Below are 20,627 nucleotides of genomic sequence, written 5' to 3'. Positions count from 1 at the left end.
ACGACAACTATGCCAGATACAAAGTTCCTGAGGAAGTATTACTATTGAGAGAGGGAAACCAGTCTTTTAATATATACGATTCAAAGTTGTTAAGTGATCTGGGTCCTTACATAACCAATTATGAAAAAGTGTTGTTTCAGGACTTCGGTTTTTTACATAATGCGGCATGATTTCTAATATTAGAAAATTTTTGTCTGCCATCTTTTAGACCCAACTATGCCAGATTCTTTTTTACCATTTGAGGTCATGTTCCAAAGAGCTTATAAAACTTGATGGTTTCTAAAATATTGGTAATCTCCAACAGAAAATCTCAAATTTAGTCCACAAAACTTATGGCAATTTAAAAACTAACTGGACTCCCTTTTTCAGAAAAAACTGATCTGAGTATACTCTTAAAACTTGAAAAAACGCGAGGACATTGTAATTTGTAAGCCCGATAAAGGCAAAGGTGTTGTTATTTTGAATAAGAACGATTATGTGGAAAAAATGGAAAATATTTGTCTGATACCACCAAATTTAAAGCTCATGGTGAACCCACTTTTCTCGACATATACAAAAGGGAAGATCAAAATCAATAGATTATTAAGAAAAATTAAAAGTGAAAATATATTAATGAGGGGACCACTATTTCAACAACTATTTGTGACTGGCTCTTCTTTCAGTATTTTGTATGGCCAACCCCAAAATTCACAAGCCTAATATACCTCTTAGACCCATTATGGCTGCCTATAATAGTCCTTCGTTCTCTATCTCCAAAATTTTTAGCCGGTTTACTTTCTGAATATAGTAACAATGAATTTTCTTTACAAATGGTTACGAGTTCCAACAGCAAATTACCAACCAAGATGGAGACTATTACATGGTAGTTTTGATGTAGAGTCTCTTTTTCACTAATGTCCCACTTAATGAAACGATCAATATTATTCTAGATAAGGTTTTTATTAGCGAAGATACAGTTTTTTCATGGTTTTAACAGATCAATCTTTAAACAACTACTTGAACTTGCAGTGCAAGATTCAATGTTCATTTTTAACTAAGCAACTCTATTCGCAGGTCGTATGGAGTTGCCATGGGGTCGCCCCTGGGCCCCATTTTTTGCTTAACTTTTTTATGTCTGACCTTGAAATGAAATTTTTAAACGAGTGTAATCATAATTTTAAACCGTCCTTTTATCGCAGATATGTTGATGACACTTTTGTCTTGTTCCAGCACTCTTGGCAATGTTCTTATTTTTGGAATATATTAATCAACTTCATCCAAACATTCATTTACCATGGAGGTAGAGAGCGAAGGTAGTCTTCCATTTTTAGATATTAATGTAACGAGACATAATTCCGAGTTAGCCAATAACTACTATAGCTCCTGTCAATATTCTTTCAAACTTAATACCATCTACACCTTGGTCCATAGAGCTCTAAAATATTCTTCAACTTGGCAAATATTTCACAAAGACTAGTTCTTTTTATTCAACTTTTTCAAGATAAACTCCTATCCACAAGATATAGTTCATAAAATCACCAATAAGTTATTAACAAAGTTCTTACAACCTCCAACAGTCACTTTGATGTCCCAAAAAATTATTCTATGCCTCAATCCCGTATATGTCTGACTCCAAATTCTCTTTAAAATCTCACAAGAATAATTGAACAGGAAATCCCCTGTCTTAACGTAAAACTGATCTCTAACAACCCATGTACAATAGGATCATTTTTTAATTTCAAAGATCGCCTGCAGTCCTTCATGCGATCCAATGTGGTTTATAATTCACATGCCCTGGATGTCCGGGCTCTTACGTTGGATCGACACGGAGGTTACTGCAGGTCAGATATTGCAGCCATTTGGGTTTTAGCTTTCGCACTGGCCAAAGAATTAAGCAGCCAGAATTTTCTAATATTAGAAATACATGCCGCATTATGTAAAACCGAAGTCCTGAAACAACACTTTTCAATAATTGGTTATGTAAGGGACCCAGATCACTTTAACCAACAACTTTAGAATCGTTATATATTAAAAGACTGGTTTCCCTCTCTCAATAGTAATACTTCCTCAGGAACTTTGTATCTGGCATAGTTGTCGTCTGGCCTTGGACGTCATTGTATGTCATTCCCTCTTCTCTCCTGCTTATAGATGGTTGGTGTTTTTGGTAGTCTCTTTTTGTTTTCTGTTTTAGTACTTTTTATACTCTTTTACTTTTTATTGTTTTAACTTGTAAATTTTAATTACCTTTTGATTAATTCCTTTTTATGTAATTTATTTGTTTTATTGTCTTTTACCTTTGACAGACTGATTGATGCACTGAGTAGTGCGAAACGTTTCTTTGCTGTTAATAAACATGGCCTTTTTAAACAACATGTGCATCATGGACCCTCCTGAAGTCTATATATATATATATATATATTATATATATATATATATGATATATATATATATAATATATATATATATATATACATATATATTATATATATATATATAGATATATATATATATATATAATATATGTATAATCCACTCGCTCCATCCAGAAGGACATTTTATCATTACTGGAGAACATCATCAAACAGAAGTTAGCTCCCAGACTACATTGTCTATCAGTGTACGATATGACGGCCAATCAAAAACGTCCGTATTACAAAAGGCTCGGAATCCATAGTCTCAAAAAAAAAAAAAAAAAGCTATTTGTCCGCCCTTATCTCTTGCATATTCTCGACCATATTTTTTGTAATATACCTTTCCCCTCGCGTCCCGGTGGCCAGAGAGAGAGAGAGAGAGAGAGAGAGAGAGAGAGAGAGAGAGATTTTCTGTAACTGATACGCTCTCTCTTTCTTTTTTTTTTTACTTTTTCTTTATGATGCGGCTTATGTGGGGTCCTTTGTGAAAAGTCCAAAAACTAGAAGCGCTTCTTTCCGGAACAAAAACAAAAGCTCTCTCTCTCATTGTTTCGCTGTTTGTTCGCCGATCGTTTCGCTTAAACAATGGCGAAGCGGCTCTCTTATACAAAGGGTAATGTCAACTTACCAACAGGTGCCCGCTCGCCCGCGCGCTAGCATGCAAGCACCCGAATGCCACTTGCTTGCTTGCTTGCGTGCGTGAGTCAGTACATACGTCGCTTTGAGATATGGTATGAGAGCGATGAGACGGAAGTAATGCATGATTGTATTTGTGAATTTACTATTATTATTCATTCCATTTGCAATAATTCAATTTACAATTATAATTACACAAAATTGCTTAATATATATATATATATATATATATATATATATATATATATATATATATATATATATATATATATATATTTAGGAATGGTGTAATGTATAAACGCTCGTTAAGAGTGTTCGTGATTAGCTTAACGATCGTTTTAAATCGAAATCTTGTTAAAGTGCCTGTCTCTCTCTCTCTCTCCTTCTCTCTTCATTTTTCAGTTGGGGGGTCAGAAAAAAATCGAGAAAATATTGCATAAAATAAAATAAAAATAGGAAAACCTCCAATGCCACAAGAATTAAACGGCTGCAGTTCTCTCTCTCTCTCTCTCTCTCTCTCTCTCTCTCTCTCTCTCTCTCTCTCTCTCTCTCCATATTTGAGTGCAGAAAAAACGACAATCATATATAGAATAAACAATAAAATATGAAAACCTCCAATGCCACAAGAACTAAACGGCTGCCGTTCTCTCTCTCTCTCTCTCTCATCTCTCTCTCTCTCTCTCTTCTCTCTCATTGTTTTTCCCTCCCCATCCCTCTTTTTTCTTCATTAACAAATTTCAGTCACTTCCCTTCCTAGGGGGTCAAGAAATGGACAGAAAATGAACCGGGCGGAATTCTCCTCATACTTCTCTCTCTCTCTCTCTCTCTCTCTCTCTCTCTCTCTCTCTCTCTCTCTCTCTCTCTCTAAGCATTTCGCCAAACCCTGTTGTGATGAACCTTTTCCAAATTCCAATGATTTAATTACGTGTGTTTTTCTCCCCAATATCTCCCCTAGCCCCGCTCCGCCCCCAACCCCACCCCCACCGCCAAGTTGAGGTGGTAGGTTTGTTTCTGAACGGACAATCACGCACGTGCGTTTGTGTGTGTGTGTGTGTGTGTGTGTGTATTTTTTCTTTTTGTTGGGTGGGGAGAGGGGTATGTGTTTTTTTTACTTCGAGAATGTTTGAGTTTGGTGAATGCATTTGTGTGTGTTTCTGTGTTTCTGTCTTATGGGAGTAGGTATTAGAATTCTGTATGTGTATATGTGAATGTGTTGATAACATATGATATCTATATATATATATATATATATAATATATATATATATATATATATATATATATATATAAAGATATATGCCACGAAGGAAAAATAAACGAAGGAGTAACTGCGAGAACTTTCTACGTTTCCAGTCCTTTACTAAGTTCTGATTAGTAAGGACGTGGAAACGTCGAAAGGTCTCGCAGTTACTCCTTCGTTTATTTTTCCTTCGTGGCATATATCTTTATTTATGGATTTATCACGTTCCTAACTTTCGTGATTCAGTTGATTACATAATTATATATTATTCTATTCAGATATTAAATCAATATATATATATTATATAATATATATTATATTAGATTATTCATTATAATATATATTATATTTGTAACAAAAATTACCCATACATAAGATGTATGTTGAAGCCCTCAGTTTTAAGAAATCTTACAGAAACATAAGTACAAACTTTTTACTTTTGTAAAATCACGACCACCCAAGACGGCGGACGGAAGCCGCATCTGCCCGCTCCCTGGTAATTAGAATTTTGACACGGCAGATTCTCCTACTTCGCCCCTCCCGCCAAAACCCTACAGCTAAATGGACCACCCATTGTCATACTTTTCCCACACCTGGTGCTGTTGTTCAAATTTCATTTACAGGCAGACCGTCAACACCCGGAGAAAGCTGGCGCCAAAATGTGCCGAACAAGGGACAAAGGAAAGGAGAGAAATAAGACAGCTGGAGCAGCGAGTTTTATAGTTTTTTTCTCATAGCAGACTTAGTTCTGTTCACACCGCGGTGATTCCCGGTCACTCACACCCCTATTACTGTCTTTGGTAGAGACTTTTTGTCCCCCTAAGCCTTACCCGTGCCCGGCTCCACTTCAAGACTCCGAGTGTCACAGAACAAGTTACAGTTTGGTTTTGAAATTTGTTTCGACGCACAATTCCTTTCCTTCCTTAATTACTGTCTGTCCTCATAATATATATGTCGATTCACCATTTTACCTCCTTCAGAGAATAAGTGAAGCGAAAACATCCTTGTGACTTGCATCCAGAAGTGTTCATTTATATTGCTAACTTGTACCAGTGTTAAATTACTTACCCTCTCTGCCTCATGCAACTACCAATTACATAAATCGCGTTAAGATCGAGAACTGCAATGCATCCTTAATTTGCAGAATAAGTTTGTTTGTATGGTGTTTTTACTTTGCATGGAACCCTTGGTTACTAAGCAATAGGATCAACGGCTTTACGCGACTTCCGAGCCAAGTCGAGAGTGAACTTCCATCACCAGAAATACAAATCTCTGACCCCTCAACGGAATGCCCGAGAATTGAACTCGCGGCCACCAAGCTGGCATGCCAAAGCCAAACCGACCATGCCACTGAGGCGCTCTAATTTGCAGAGTTAGGAGAAAGCAAGAAATTGTGTACTTCATCTCCCGTATTCCATGGTGACAAGGAGCAACCATGTATTTCAAGTCCCAGGGTGAAAGATTGAAGAGCTGCTGTTAACTATTATTTTTTGATTGGTGATAATTGAAACAGGTATTTTATTCCTTAGAATCCAGGTTCTTCATAAAAGGGATTTACATTTTCTGGGATTTTCATGGTGGCACTAGTTGATTTGTTAATTAACGTAACCTCAGCGCCACGGAGCTAATGCCTTCAGCTCCTGTGTAAATATCTTCTGATTGACATAATAATAATATTAATTAAATGTAACATGGCATTTCCCTTAAATCCATCAATCTTAATGCCTTTTCTTTTTCCTGTTCTCTGTTGTTACCTGCGTGGCACCAGTCTTATCAGATGTCAGTTAATTTTTAGAGTAAATGGTAAACATCACTCAGCCACGTAATAATATATATATATATATATATATATATATATATATATATATATATATATATATATATATATAAATACACATATAGACACTCACCCACACACACATACACACACACACATATATATTTTTATATATATATAATATATATAATAATTATATATATATATATATTATATATATATAATAGATTATGGAAAAGTACTGAGAGAAGGAAAAGGTCTTGCATATGGCCTTTATAGACCTTGAGAAGGCATATGACAGAGTACCACGTCAGGATATATGGAGATGTCTCAGGGAGAGAGGAGTGATGGAGAAGTATGTCAGAATGATCAGGGAGGGTTTATAGAAATGTAAAGACAGCGTCAGATCTACAGTTGGAAGAACAGAAAATTTCCAAGTTGGAGTCGGGCTACATCAGGGATCTGCTCTAAGCCCACTTCTGTTTAACATCGTCTTGGATGTGTTAACAGAGGATGTCAGGGAGGAGCCACCATGGTGTCTGCTCTATGCAGATGACATAGTCTTGGTAGCCGAGAACACGGAAGAACTGGAAGGGAAACTTGAAAGATGGAGATATATCTTGGAGAGTAGAGGTTTAAGCAGGAAAAAGACCCAATACATGACAACCGAATTGAATGACGACCAGCAAACAACAATCAAATTAGGCGGAAGAAACATCATAAGGGTCCATAAATTCAAGTACCTTAGATCAGTGATTGACAATCAGGGGAACATGGAAGAGGAAATTAACAACCGGATTCAGTGTGGTTGGAACAACTGGATGAAGGTGTCTGGTGTCATATGTGATAGGAAAGTCCCTATAAGATTAAAGGGTAGAGTGCACAAGGCAGTGGCCATACCAGCTATGACATATAGATTGGAAGCATCACCTCTAAAGAAAACAGAGGGCAGAAAGTTGAACGTGAACGAGATGAGGATGCTTAGGTGGATGAGTGGAGTAACCAAAAAGGACAGGGTTAGAAATGAACATATTAAGGGTACAGTAAAGGTCACTGAAGCATCAAAGAACGTGCAAGAGGCAAGGTTAAGATGGTATGGCCACCTGATTAGAAGAGAAGAGCAACACATGGCAAGTGACGGACGCGGAGGTGGATGGAACACGGAGGAGAGGAAGACCTAAGACCAGGTGGAGAGATTGCATTAGACATGATATGAGGGAGACGGGAGTACGGGAGGAAATGACACAGGACAGAGGTAGATGGAAGAGACTCATTAAAAACGGCGACCCCGAATAGGGATAAAGCTGGGAAGAAGAAAGAGAAGATATATATATATATATATATATATATATATATATATATATATATTATATATATATATATTATTCACAAAAGATATGAAGCTAAAATAGTGTATTTATTCAAACGAATGAAATATGCATTTTAACTAATACATTCTTTTGACCCTTGACGTAAAATTTCTCAATAAGATTTCACACGAATGAATACTGAATTTATGTATGTTCTATATTCTAATATCTAGCTGAGGGATTTTTTTCTGTTGACTTTGAATCATGAATATTCTGTTCATGTTTGCATTAAAAACTATATGAATGTTTTTAATAATGAATGAGTCAATTATTTATCTGCTGAGTAAATCTATTCCCCATATGCCTTGCAGAATTTATTGTCATAAATGCATGAATCAGAATCAGAAAACATTCACATATATGAAGCATCTTTACCTAAACTGAAACTGGTTTCCAAAAACGAGAAATAAAATAAGAATAAAATAAAACTATTTACGTTAATAAAATATACTTGAAATAAAACCAACATCCTACCATGCAAAAAGAAAAAAAAAAGTTATTTTTCAAATATTAATTCCCTTTACGAGTATGCGAGTCAATAAAGAATCCAGTCGGACGAAATTCCGAAATTGAAATGGTCAGTATTTGTATAAATGAAATCTCTGTTCTCGTGCAAAAAGACGAATCTTGTTAGATTACAGGCAACGCGGTATTATATGCTATGTTTACGTTCTGCAAAATCTGGGTGAAATTGGTGTTATTCTGTTCGTGCTCTCTTTCATTTTATGTCTGACTGCTGATGCTGCTGCTAGAGACTCTTATAACGTTATATAGTATATATATATATATATATATATATATATATATATATATATATATATATATATATTACATGTATATACATATATATATAGCAGATATATATATATATATGATATATATATATGTATATATATGATATATATATATATATTATATATATATATATATATATATAATATATATATAATATATTATATATATGAGATAATACCATCCTTTTCTGTTCTACCTGTACTCGGGGACGCCAATTAATAACCTGGTGTGTTTGACAGGTAAAGGACTGAAACAAAATCTTGACCATTGACGTTAGAATCGAATATAATACAGATTTAAGGCCACCGGTCAAACTTTGGGACCTATGATGAGATTCATTTAGAACTGAGAAGGAAAATGACAGTAAAAAAGCTTGAAAGGTGTAACAGAAGGAAACCCTTTTGGAGGAGCGCCAATAATCAATGGTTAGTATACAGAGAAGGAAAGTAAGATGCCAATAAAGAGACTATGAAATGAGGTACAGTAAAAAGGAATTTGAAAAGAGGTTGCAGGATTATGGGGGCAGAAAGGGAACCGCATTTGGAAGGAATATTGACGTTATCGAGAAACAATCTAGAGGATAATATTACCTATTTCATTTTCAATAATGTGAGGCCCTAATGGGAAACAAAGATTTTCAGAGATTTAGTTTGTCGTTGCACTGAGCAAGAAATTATTTTGTCTGCTGATGTTCTGCTTTTAATGTTCTGAATTAACCCATTTTTTCATATCATCCCTAACTTTGGCCCACCATTCCTGCCACTAGTCTCGAATTCTGTGAATGTGGAGTCTTTTCTAAATAGTGTGATATTCACGTTGTTACCTTGTATTGTGATCCAGATATTTGGTTGTATTTGAAACTAGTCAAATTGGGAGGCACTCTGTTAATTGGGTGGGAAGTTTTAAGAAGTTCTCCATTCCTCTGAGAAGGATGGAAAGAATCCTATAGATATGTGGTCAAATGGGTTATAAATCGAAGATTCAACATACATTTTATAACATAGGACCTCACCATATAAGGTAACCATTCAACATACATTTTGCAACATAGGATCTCACCATACAAAGTAAACATTCAACATACATTTTGCAACATATGCTCCCACCACATAAATCAAACATTCAACATACATTTTACAACATTAGACCCCTCAACAATCTTTCCAGTCAGACAAACCTGTAACACCATTTGATCACATTTAACGTGACAAAAATATCAACGTCCCCCAAAGTCCACTTTTTGAAATGCACAAAAATTACCCTTAATCTGAATACGCATAACAAAAAGTTGCCCCTACCCCCCCACACCCGTACCCCACAACTCTTTTTGACGCATAACAATAAAAGTTCATAAAAGCACATTGATTTATATTTCATGAGGAGGGCTGCAGAATTTGTATTCACCGAGTAAATCAAATATTTGAGTAATCAGAATCCCCGAAAACCGTGGCTAGAATCCATTCCTGCGTACTTGGAAAAAATGAACAGTGTGCTGATGTAATAAAAGCAAGCTTTTGCATGCCATGTCCGGCCAGAAATGTATAATGAAGGTCGAAATACATTTAATTTGCTGTACGTTGAAATTAATTGGAAGTAAATGCGCTGTTAAAGATGGAGATACGGTAGTATTTGTTAATACATTTCTCATAATTATGATTTACATAAGCAAGGAATTGTCTATGCTAACTTTACATAACATATATATATATATATATATATATATATATATATATATATATATATATATATATATATATATATATATATATACATATATATATCATATATATATATATATATATATATATATATATATATATGTGTGTGTGTGTGTGTGTGTGTGTGTGTGTGTGTGTGTGTGTGTGTGTGTATTTACGATCTATATACCTACAAATAATTTCAGCAAAACGAACTATAGATGCAGGGATATTTTTAAAAAATCACAAGTCCAAAACAATATCAAAATTTATACATATCCCATCTTCCTTTGCTAAATGCTTATAAAGAATTACATACATATCAGTAGAACTAGAACGAGAAGTCTTACAACTAAATGAATAAAAAAAAATTGAAGGAGAACGAAAGGTAAAATAGCCGTCTAGTCTAAAGGGTCCCATCTTATGTCGATACTGGTTGTGAACGACTGAAGAAAAAGCTTATGAATTTGCATATCGTTCTAAACGTCTCCCACAGCTTGTTATGATCATCTGGTGGGTAATAGAACGATGATTTATCCTACGCGAAATGCAAATTAGAGTGCAAAGTTATCTCCTTTTCTATCCGACGTTGTATTTGCATATATATATTCTCTCTCTCTCTCTCCTCTCTCTCTCTCTCTCTCTCTCTCTCTGAGTTCAGGCGCACAGTTTACTTAATTGTCTCGATGTCTGGCTACCTACCTATCTCTCCATTTACAAATATTCTCACACACAAACATATATATATATATATATATATATATATATATATATATATATATATATATATATATATATATATAATCAGGTATGTCTATTAAATAACGAGACTGTGATTCCACCTGGCAAACAAAGCCGTTAGAACCGGTCATAACTGGATCGTGGTTACTCTGCACATGACTGAATCTGCATGAGAGGCAGCAACCCTCTATGATATTCATTGGACGGTGAGTCGCCATTTTGTCTGGTTGCGTTTTCCGTAGTGACCCTAAAAAATGCGAAGTTTAAAAGTGCAACAACGTGTCAGATTGAAATTTTCAGTAAAATCGAACAAAACATCAAAAGAATGTTTTTAAATGTTTCGTATACAGCTTATGTGAGTGACTGCGCGTCGTGCGGCGTGTCTGAGTGGCACAAAATTTGACCCAGCCAAGGAAATGAGATTGTCAAAGATGATGACGAACGCCCTAGACGACCTTGCACTTCCAGAACCGAAGGAAATGCAATAGAAAACAACTCTATCAGGCTGTTCGAATAGACCGCTTCTCAACGTTCGAACGCTATAGCTGAATCTGTGACCGTTGACAAAGACACCGTGCATGGATAATTCCGCGCCAGGATCTGAACTCGAAGAAAAGTCTATCAGGAAGCAATAGGTTCCCAAGGATTCTCACACCAGAGCAAGAACGTCGCGAGGAATGGGCCTTTGTCATTCTGCAGCAGCAAATGGACGCGGATCCTGATCCGTTTCATAACGTCTTCACTTGTGACGGCTCCTGGATCTTCCAGGATAATCCTGGAAGCAAAAGACAGTGTTGAAACAGCTGACAGAGATGGATATCCTCCTCCACATCTTCGTCCATTGCAAAAGAAGACAGAAGTAACGTCTAGTGCAAATGGGGAGTAGATACACACCTCGTATATATATATATACACACACACACACACACACACACACACACACACACACACATATATATATATATATATATATATATATATATATATATTTCAGAGCACCAGCCCAGAGTACAGTACTGTACTTCTTTATTCTGGTAAAACTTTTAGTATCTAAAGGGAAATAGAAACAGCAGGGGAGAGAGGGGGATGAAGATAGTTAGTATCTTTCTGTTCAGAGAGAGAGAGAGAGAGAGAGAGAGAGAGAGAGAGAGAGAGAGAGAGAGAGAGAGAGAGAGAGAGAGAGAGAGAGAGATTAAATTAGTTTTTCCTCTGCGAGAGTTTGGTAGAGAAAGAGAGAAGATTAGACTATTTTTCCTCGGGCAATCCTGCCAAAGAGCAGGCAGGAGTGAGAGACGGCCGAACAGTTAAACAGACCGATACAGACTGATACACAGACAGACAGACAGACTGATAGACAGGCAGATTGACAACAGACTGCCAGACAGATGGACAGTTAGAAATTACAGATAGACTAACAGGCAGACAGAAATGGTAGACAAATTGACAGCAACCTGACAGACTGACAGCAACCTGACAGACAGACAGAGAGACTAGCAGACAGACTGACAACAGACTGACAGATACACAGACTGCCAGACATACATAAACGTAGTCTGTCTGACATATAGACTGATAGTCAGACAGACTGGCATATAGACTGCGAGATAGACATACTGACAGATAACTGAAGATAGACTGACTAACAGGCAGACTGAATATAGGCAGACAGACAGATAACAGATTGCCAGATAGACTGACAGATAGACTAACAGACAGCCAGACTGACAACAGACTGGCAGAGAAACTGAAGATAAACTGACAAACTGACAACGGACAGGCAGACAGACTGAAGATAGGTAGACAGACAGACGGACATAGACAAACTGACAGTAGACTGATGAACAGCCAGAGAGACAGACTGACAGACATAGATAGACAGACAGCTTGACAGACAAACAGACAGACTGACAGACATAGATAGAAAAAAAATAAACACGCAAAAGGGGAAAACAATAACTCCAAAAAAAAAGAAAAAAAACAAAGGGGCAAAGAAGGGCAATCAAAAAAAAAGCCAGGGAAAGCCAAAACAAAAGACCCGAAGAAAAGGCTTAACGGAAAAAAACTAAAAAAAACCCAAAAAAAAAGGCCAAGCAAAAATAAGAGAAGAGAAAAAAAACAGACAACACACAAAAAACAGAAAAAAAAAAACAAAGAAGCGCAAGGAATACAAGTAAGGAAAAGGACAGGCTTTGGGGAAAAACAAAAGGAAACCAAAACCAAGGGGGGGGGACAGAAGGGACAGACAGGCTTACGTAGACAATGAAACAGACTGACATGAGGACAGTTAAAAAAAAAAAAAAAAAAAAAAAGAACAAAAAAAAAAAGACAAGCACAGATAGATAGACTGACAAGCGTATATAGCCTAACGATGAAAGGCAGACATACATGAAGACACATAAAAAGGGGATGAACAGACAGACTGACTGACAGACAGATAGACAGACAGCCACACGGTTAGACAGTCGTACATAGCCAGACGAGATGAAGCAAGACAGCCACACGGTTAGACAGACAGTCGCACCTAGCCAGACGATGAAACAGGCAGATATGAAGACAGATTAGAAAAGAAGATAAACAGACAGACAGACTGACAGCCAGAGACAGATAAAACAGACGGACAAGAAGACTGATAAAAAGCCAATAAGCGAACACACAGACAGACAGACAGATGTTTTTTCTCTCTTCGCTCTCGGCAGGGAGAAAATATTTTATGGAATCCCATAAAAAAGTCCATAAAAAGTTAAAAAAAAAAAAAAAAAAAAAACAAAAAAAAAAAAAAAAAAAAAAAGTAAAAAAAAGGGGCGGGGGAATTAAACTGGATATCACTGAAGTAAATATATTCAAAGTCGAAAAAGTGAGGCCTATTCTTTGGTAGGTCTTCAACGACAATGCGAGTCATGTCTCTGTTTTTTTTCTAGTTTTATTTTGAAATGGTCGACCGAAAATTGCAGTTTGCAAGCAAAAAAATGAAAGTAATTTGAGTGACAAAAAATCTAATGTGGAAAGCACTGGTTAAATCCCAGTTGCCAGCTTTCATCAGTTCACCTATTATGGGAATGAAATATGTTTCATGTAATAAAATGAGAGCAATTTCTGTTCAAATATGTTAATGTGGAAAGCACGGTCTGAATCGCATATTTCTCAGGCCACAGAGAGTGATTTATGGGACTACACTTCCCAGTAAACGATACAAGGAAAAACTATAAAAAAAAAAAAAACATGTTCCAACGTGGAATTAATAAAGCGCTTCAACGCATCAAATAATATTAAAAGTTATACAAGAGAATCACCCAACAACGCCTACAAGCATACTGTAAACTAAAGCAAAATACCAGTTTTAATCGAGTAAATAATGGCTGTAAAACTAGTTCCACCTCGGCATTTGCTTCTGGTCGTGGAACACGTAATTGCCGGATAATTTTAAACCTCTTCCTCGCTCTCGCTAAACGCTACTTCGCAGCCTGTCAGGCCGTAATTGGCTGGGCTGAACTCTAGTCCAGAGAGGCAGTTTTACGCTTGTTCATTGGCCAGAGAAAATTTTAGAGGAATTTCGTTGTTGGTGTAATTCCTTCGTCCATTTCTTTGAAAAAAAAAAAAAAAAAAAAAAAAAACGTCTTTGAGATATGCCATTCTTAGTTGTTTTCAAAGAGATGAATGCTTTCAGTTGAATATTCCTATTATACATATGTGCGTAAAAAACACACAGGCACGTGTAGCTTACTACTTATTTTGTGTGTGTATATATATATATAGATATATATATATATATATATATATATATATATATATATATATATATATAATATATATATACATTATACATATATAGTTAATCTATATATATATATATATATATCTATATATAGATATATATATATATATATAATATATATATATATATATATAGAATAATATACTATATATATATATATATATATATATATATATATATACTTATATATATATATATATATACTACCATCTATAAATTTATATAGGTAATATATTATATTATATATATATTATATATATATATAATAAAACTTTATTATATATATATATATATATATATATATTATTATATATATATAAATATATATATATATATTATATATATAAATAAAATATATATAAATATACAATATATATAATTATATATAATATATATATATATACTATTATATATTTATATATGTATCTATATATGAATGCATATATACACGCATACTATAATATACACATGTACGTAATATACATATATGAACATTATCTATACACAATTATTAGTAGTATTTGGTGCGTATAAAAATACAGAGAGAGAGAGAGAGAGAGAGAGAGAGAGAGAGAGAGAGAGAGAGAGAGAGAGACTCTACATGAAATTGGGACCCAAAACCTTATATAACAGACAGGGAATTTATGTATTCCAAAGGTCACAAAGGTGATTTTATTCATATCAATAGCTCGTCGAATATTTGACCAAAGATAAATCATCCTAGTGTCTTCAAATTACATAGGACACAAACTCGTGTACGTATCTCCAAATATTTCAGTTGCACTAAATTACAGAGACGAATTCCAGGAAATAGAAGTTTATAAAAGTTTAAGATACGGTTTGGTGGCGATGGTTCCCAATTGTTAGTATGGTGTTTTTACGCTGCATGGAACCAGTGGTTATTCAGCAACGGGACCAACGGCTTTACGTGACTTCCGAACCACGTCGAGAGTGAACTCCTATCACCAGAAATACACATCTCTCACACCTCAATGGAATGCCCAAGAATCGAACTCGCGGCCAACGAGGTGGCACGCCAACACCATACCGACCACGCCACCGATGCGTTCCTGAGTATTGGTAAGAGGGCAGGTTTGGCGTGACCTTCCGAACTTGCACCAGTTAACCCACACGGAAAATGGGTATTCGTTTGTCGAAGTAAAAACAATTAAAATTTCCCTTTTATATCAAAATTAGAAATGCATTAACATTTTCTATGCATTAGCATAAAAAATAAGAAAATAGTCAACTAAATATTTTTTATTTACTTATAAAATAACTTCTTTAAAAGTTTGTCAATTTACATAAATATAATGCATAAAACCCAAATTAAAAAAATTTAAATTCAATTAACGTAAATTGATGTTCTTTCGAAATGAAATTTAATCAGAATTCTTTTTACATAAAACGTAAAATTAGTAATGGAATTACCTTTCGGGAAAAATTAAATTACCTTCATTAAGATTTCGTTCTGATTTGCATAAACAAACAACAGACAAAATCCCAGTATTATAAAAGCATCAAATCAACGAGACGAAGCCAGAAAAATAACGAGGAAAAGCGAAACTCCTTCGGCATAAACTCCAAGCAGAAACTTTCCCCGGTGTTTAGGGAGAAAAAGCGAGTATTTTCTCCCTAGTATCTCTCCCGGACCCGATGGACGACGATACGTATGACGGGGCCAATAGTGGTCCAGGGGAAGAGTTAGGGGGAAGGGGATGGGGCGATTAGACTTGCAAAGGCTATATTTCAATAGAGGAATATATACATTAACCGTATCTTTTTACTGGGGGCGGGGAGGAGAGAGAGAGAGAGAGGAGAGAGGAGAGAGAGAGAGAGAGAGAGATAGAGAGAGAGAGAGAGATTTATGTTCTCCTTAAATATATCCGAGTAAGCTTTTGAAAGTGGAACTGAACTTGTGAATGTAGTAATATTACAGTCAAGGATTTTATTGGTTACTGCTAGTTAATATATGACGTATGAATCTTAGTGGATATTGATAACGTCCCTTTTCATCTCAAGAATGCAATGTAGATATGGTTATCTTCGACACATACCTGCTTTTATGAATATAAAGTTAATCTAGTTTATCTTAAAAACTTCTCTCCTACATTTGATTTTTTATATTTTCTCGTAAGGATATAAATTCAAGATGAAATTGAAACTGCAAGATCTTGTAGTTTCTTAAATGAATTTTAACCGATATAAAATATAAAAAAAACAGTCGAAGGGTTTTGTCGCTATCATGTCATATTGAAAGATTTTAAAATCTGGACTTTACTGTGCCAGAGGTTAGACCCTTGTTGCAAAATAACAGCACTCGATACGAGAGAGAGAGAGAGAGAGAGAGAGAGAGAGAGAGAGAGAGAGAGAGAGAGAGAGAATGCAGTCGAGTACGCTTAGTTAATTGCTCATTGAATTTTATACACATACTACCAAATTTTAATTACAACTGTGACCCGGTTGGCCTTATTTTCTATCTAAATCCTCAGATTTTCATGGATAAAGAAATTTTTAACTACAGCTTGTATTTATGTATTTATAAATCCCACAAACGTATTGGAAAAAACACTACTCTTAATACAGAATTAAAACACTCACGAGCTGTATCAATAATCTGACAAACTTCCATCTTATGCACAAGATTTTAATGACATTTTCATCACCTTAAATTGTGAATTGCTCAAGAAAGTTTGTTTAAATTGTGAATTGCTGAAGACAGTTTTGTATTTTATGTTTTGTCAAGAGAACTCGCTCGCTTCTATATCTTTAACATTGGTTAGTGCACCTTGGTAGATTCAATAGCAAACCACTGTAACAATTTAATTTTCTTAAAATAAGTTTTAGAAAATTGAACTTCCCATACCCTACAGGACTAGTTTTAGCCCCTTTACAGATTTCAATATGTAAATTTGGGTTATTATCCCTAGAATTGTAACATTAACTACTATATCACGACCTTTAGATTAGCAGGTTTAAAAGTGGCTTGAAAGACCAAAAATAAAAGTATTTAGTAAATTAAAATAAGACTTATCACAAACAAATCCTCAACTCTTGGTCTTATGCGGACAGACTATTCAAAATTTTAAACAATTTCAGAACCTACATTTCTAAACCCTGGTCACATTAAATACCTTAAACTAAAATTACTTTATACGCATCTACGACCACGTAATAAGTACCATTGTGGAGACACTTTCAATTCAAAATTTTGAACCATTTTAGAACTAGTAGTTCAAAACCTTTGTCAAAGTAAATACCTTAAATTCTACTTTACACTCACCTTACAACCTTGTATTTACGGTCAATGGTGATAGCAAGAAAGTTTATATTTTTATATTTAGTTTTATTAGTGTAATTAATTAAGCTTTACATATCATAATACACTGCAAGTCTAGGCCCATTTAGCTTCAAAATTAGTGTATTTAAGCTTTACATTTCATAATACACTGCAAGTATAGGCCCCACGCTTACCCATATCAAAACCACCTTCGATGCTCAGTTGAACCAACCTTAAGTTTCCAAACCGATAGTTTTAGGTTTTAACAACCTTTAATAGCGCAGTTCCTGTAAACCTGTGACAAAAGAGCAGAATTAAGATCCATTGAAATGCCATGACACTAACAGAAATTAGTTACTATAAATCAAATTTATTTTCAACCTGTAAAATTAAATTTGCCAGGTTCGATGAACTATCTTCATCTTTAGGCCTCCGACTAGAATTAGAGCAGAATCAAATATTTAAATTACATAAAATCTGGAAAACGGGTTAAGTGCTGTTGAACAAGAGCAGGTTTCAACATAAGTAAATGCCAGCAGAAAATTGAAATAAGCAACAGGATCTACGAGGAAAACTGAAATCTGGATATTAAACCTCAGGGTTGCTAAACAGTAAAATCTGGAGGTTTGTTTTTAGTAAAGAGAAGTAATGTATGGTAATAAAATCCACGGTTGCCGAATAAACTGAAATCTGGAAACAGGCTTCAAGGTCGACAAATAAGAACAGTGAATCTGGAAATTGCCTTTAGTGGGTTTTTTAATTAAAGACCAGCAAAACCGGGAAATGCGCTTCAGGGTTTTCAAGTAGGCCAGTAAAATCTGGAAATAAGCTTCAGTGTTTGAGAAAAGACGAGCAAAACCTAGAAATAGGCTTCAGGGTTTTTCAAGTAGACTAGTAAAATCCGCAAATCATGTCCAGGGTTACAGTGAAGGCCAGTGAGGGTCAGCACAACCTGAAAATAGGCTTCAGGATTATTGTGAAGGGCAGTAACATCTGGAAACAGACTTCAGGGTTTGAATCAATGCCAGTAAAACCTGGGAAGAAGCTTCATAGTTTGGGTAAAGACCACAAAATCTGGCAATAGGCTTCAGGGTTATAGTAAAGGCCAGTAAAATCTGGAAAGAAGCTTCAGGGTTTGAAATCATGGCCAGTGAGTCAAGACCAGTAAAATTGGAAAAAGGCTTCAGGGTTTCGAGTTAAGGCCAGTAAAATCTTTTAAGTAATCTTCAGATGTTGAATAAAAAGACTAGTGAAATTAGGGAATGTGTTTCGTGGACATACCCGACTGCCCATAATAACCGACAGTTGCAATATAAATGGGTTTGTTCTTCATAATGCTTCACATAGTATTAGCTAATATGTTATTACTAGTATTAGTTTATTCTCTTATTACTAAGTAAAGAATGTGCTTATTTGTATTTTTGGTATAAAGCTTATCCAATAAGCTAGAAGACTTGACAAAAGAAAAACTTACGTCAATTAGACCTTACAAATATGTTAACTATGAACTACGTTAACTTATGGTCTTTCAACATCCACAACAATGAATCAACAACAACAAAGGTAAGAAAAATTTTGATTTACAAAAGTTCATTAGAAAATATTCATACAAGTTACGTTAGTATTTAAAAAGATTAAAAGTTCTTTGTAAATTAAAAGTTCTTTGAAGTTAAAAAGTTCAAGGTTAGATTTTGGAAGTCTAAAACAATACGATACTGTTGACCTTAAATTTCACACTATTTTGAAGTTAATCGTAAGGTTTTCAGTTTCCCAAAACATTGGGAGGGACTCTGTAATACACAAAAGGCTACGTTTAAATCTTTATAAACAAAAGTTTAGGGTATTTCACCTTCAAAGTAGTGCATGTAGAACAAATTTAAAACTAATTTACGATGAATGGTATGAACAAATCTGAAAATATGAAAATCACCAGTTCATTATATTATTCAATCATGTACTTGATATCTTTAAAAGTACTTTAAATTTACTGAAAATTTTCAAAATAAGGACCGTTGAACTGTACCATCCTCCTGAAAGAAAAAATACCTCCCATGTCCCTGCCCGCAGTTCCCGAGACCTACGGGACAGTGCATGGGAGGGGCCTCAAGCCCCTACATGGTCACCGCCCCTGCAGGGGGGGAGGTACGAGTGAAGTAAGAGGTTTTATAGCTCATATAAACCACTCACCTCATCTCCTGTCTTGATTATAGAAGCAAAATGGAGACAAACTTTCCGTTTTACGCTCTTGAGAAATCATCCGGTCTTGGAAACTGAATTCACCAGTCTGCAATAATTGTGATATTAATATTTTTGGAGCACGCACTTATGCCAGCTGTATCAACAATCTTCCTTATAATGAAAAGGAAAATACCACGTTTTTTAAAGTAAAATTAGTCTTAATTTTTGTAAAATTCCTGATAGTATTACTGACAAGTATACCCCTTACCTCTTAGTTTTTCACCATAAATGACCATTTTTCAGTTTTTGCAGTTTTTAATTGTTTAATCAAACTAACTATTACACTAAGTATTTGAATCTTAATATCTACTGCCAGATTACATTTAGAATACTTAATAAATACGAACCTTCTTGGAAGTACACAATTGTTCAGTTGGCCTCTACATCTGATTCACAAGTTAGCACTTGAGAACATTCTTTATTGAACTTTTAAGAGACCTGAAAGAGTTCATAGGTTTGTAGCACAGAACTTTAATCCATCCCTGCCCCTATAGAAAAACTTATACAATAGCTAGCATTACTAGTCAAAATTATAACTTATGAAATTGTCAGCATCACTAGCAAAAAAAAATTGAATGCATCACTAGTTAAAAAAAAAAAAAAAAAAAAAAAATGCCTACGTCACTAGTAAAATTGCCTGCAACACCAGTAACAAAAATTTCCTACATCACGGGTAAAAAAAAAAAAAAAAT

The 20,627-nt window shown here is 34.9% G+C and overlaps 1 protein-coding gene and 1 long non-coding RNA gene across 2 annotated transcripts; one reads left to right on the top strand and one right to left on the bottom strand.

The window, feature by feature from the left end:
* The first annotated feature begins 2,975 nt into the window (after positions 1-2,975).
* LOC135214213 (uncharacterized) lies at positions 2,976-11,531 on the top strand. Its single transcript, XM_064248277.1, has 3 exons — positions 2,976-3,003; positions 6,553-7,058; positions 11,304-11,531. The coding sequence occupies exons 1-3, from the start codon at positions 2,976-2,978 to the stop codon at positions 11,529-11,531; spliced, it is 762 nt and encodes a 253-aa protein (XP_064104347.1).
* Positions 11,532-17,104: 5,573 nt separating this feature from the next.
* Positions 17,105-20,376, bottom strand: LOC135214136 (uncharacterized). Its single transcript, XR_010314286.1, has 3 exons — positions 20,283-20,376; positions 19,885-19,981; positions 17,105-17,992 (listed from the first exon to the last, which is right to left on the bottom strand). It is a non-coding gene; the product is annotated as an uncharacterized LOC135214136 (long non-coding RNA).
* Positions 20,377-20,627: the final 251 nt, after the last annotated feature.

Source organism: Macrobrachium nipponense, chromosome 45 (assembly GCF_015104395.2).
Source record: "Macrobrachium nipponense isolate FS-2020 chromosome 45, ASM1510439v2, whole genome shotgun sequence".
Lineage (NCBI taxonomy): Eukaryota > Metazoa > Arthropoda > Malacostraca > Decapoda > Palaemonidae > Macrobrachium > Macrobrachium nipponense.
The sequence above is the reverse complement of the archived record's forward strand: the minus strand, read 5'-3'. Positions and strand labels throughout refer to the sequence as shown.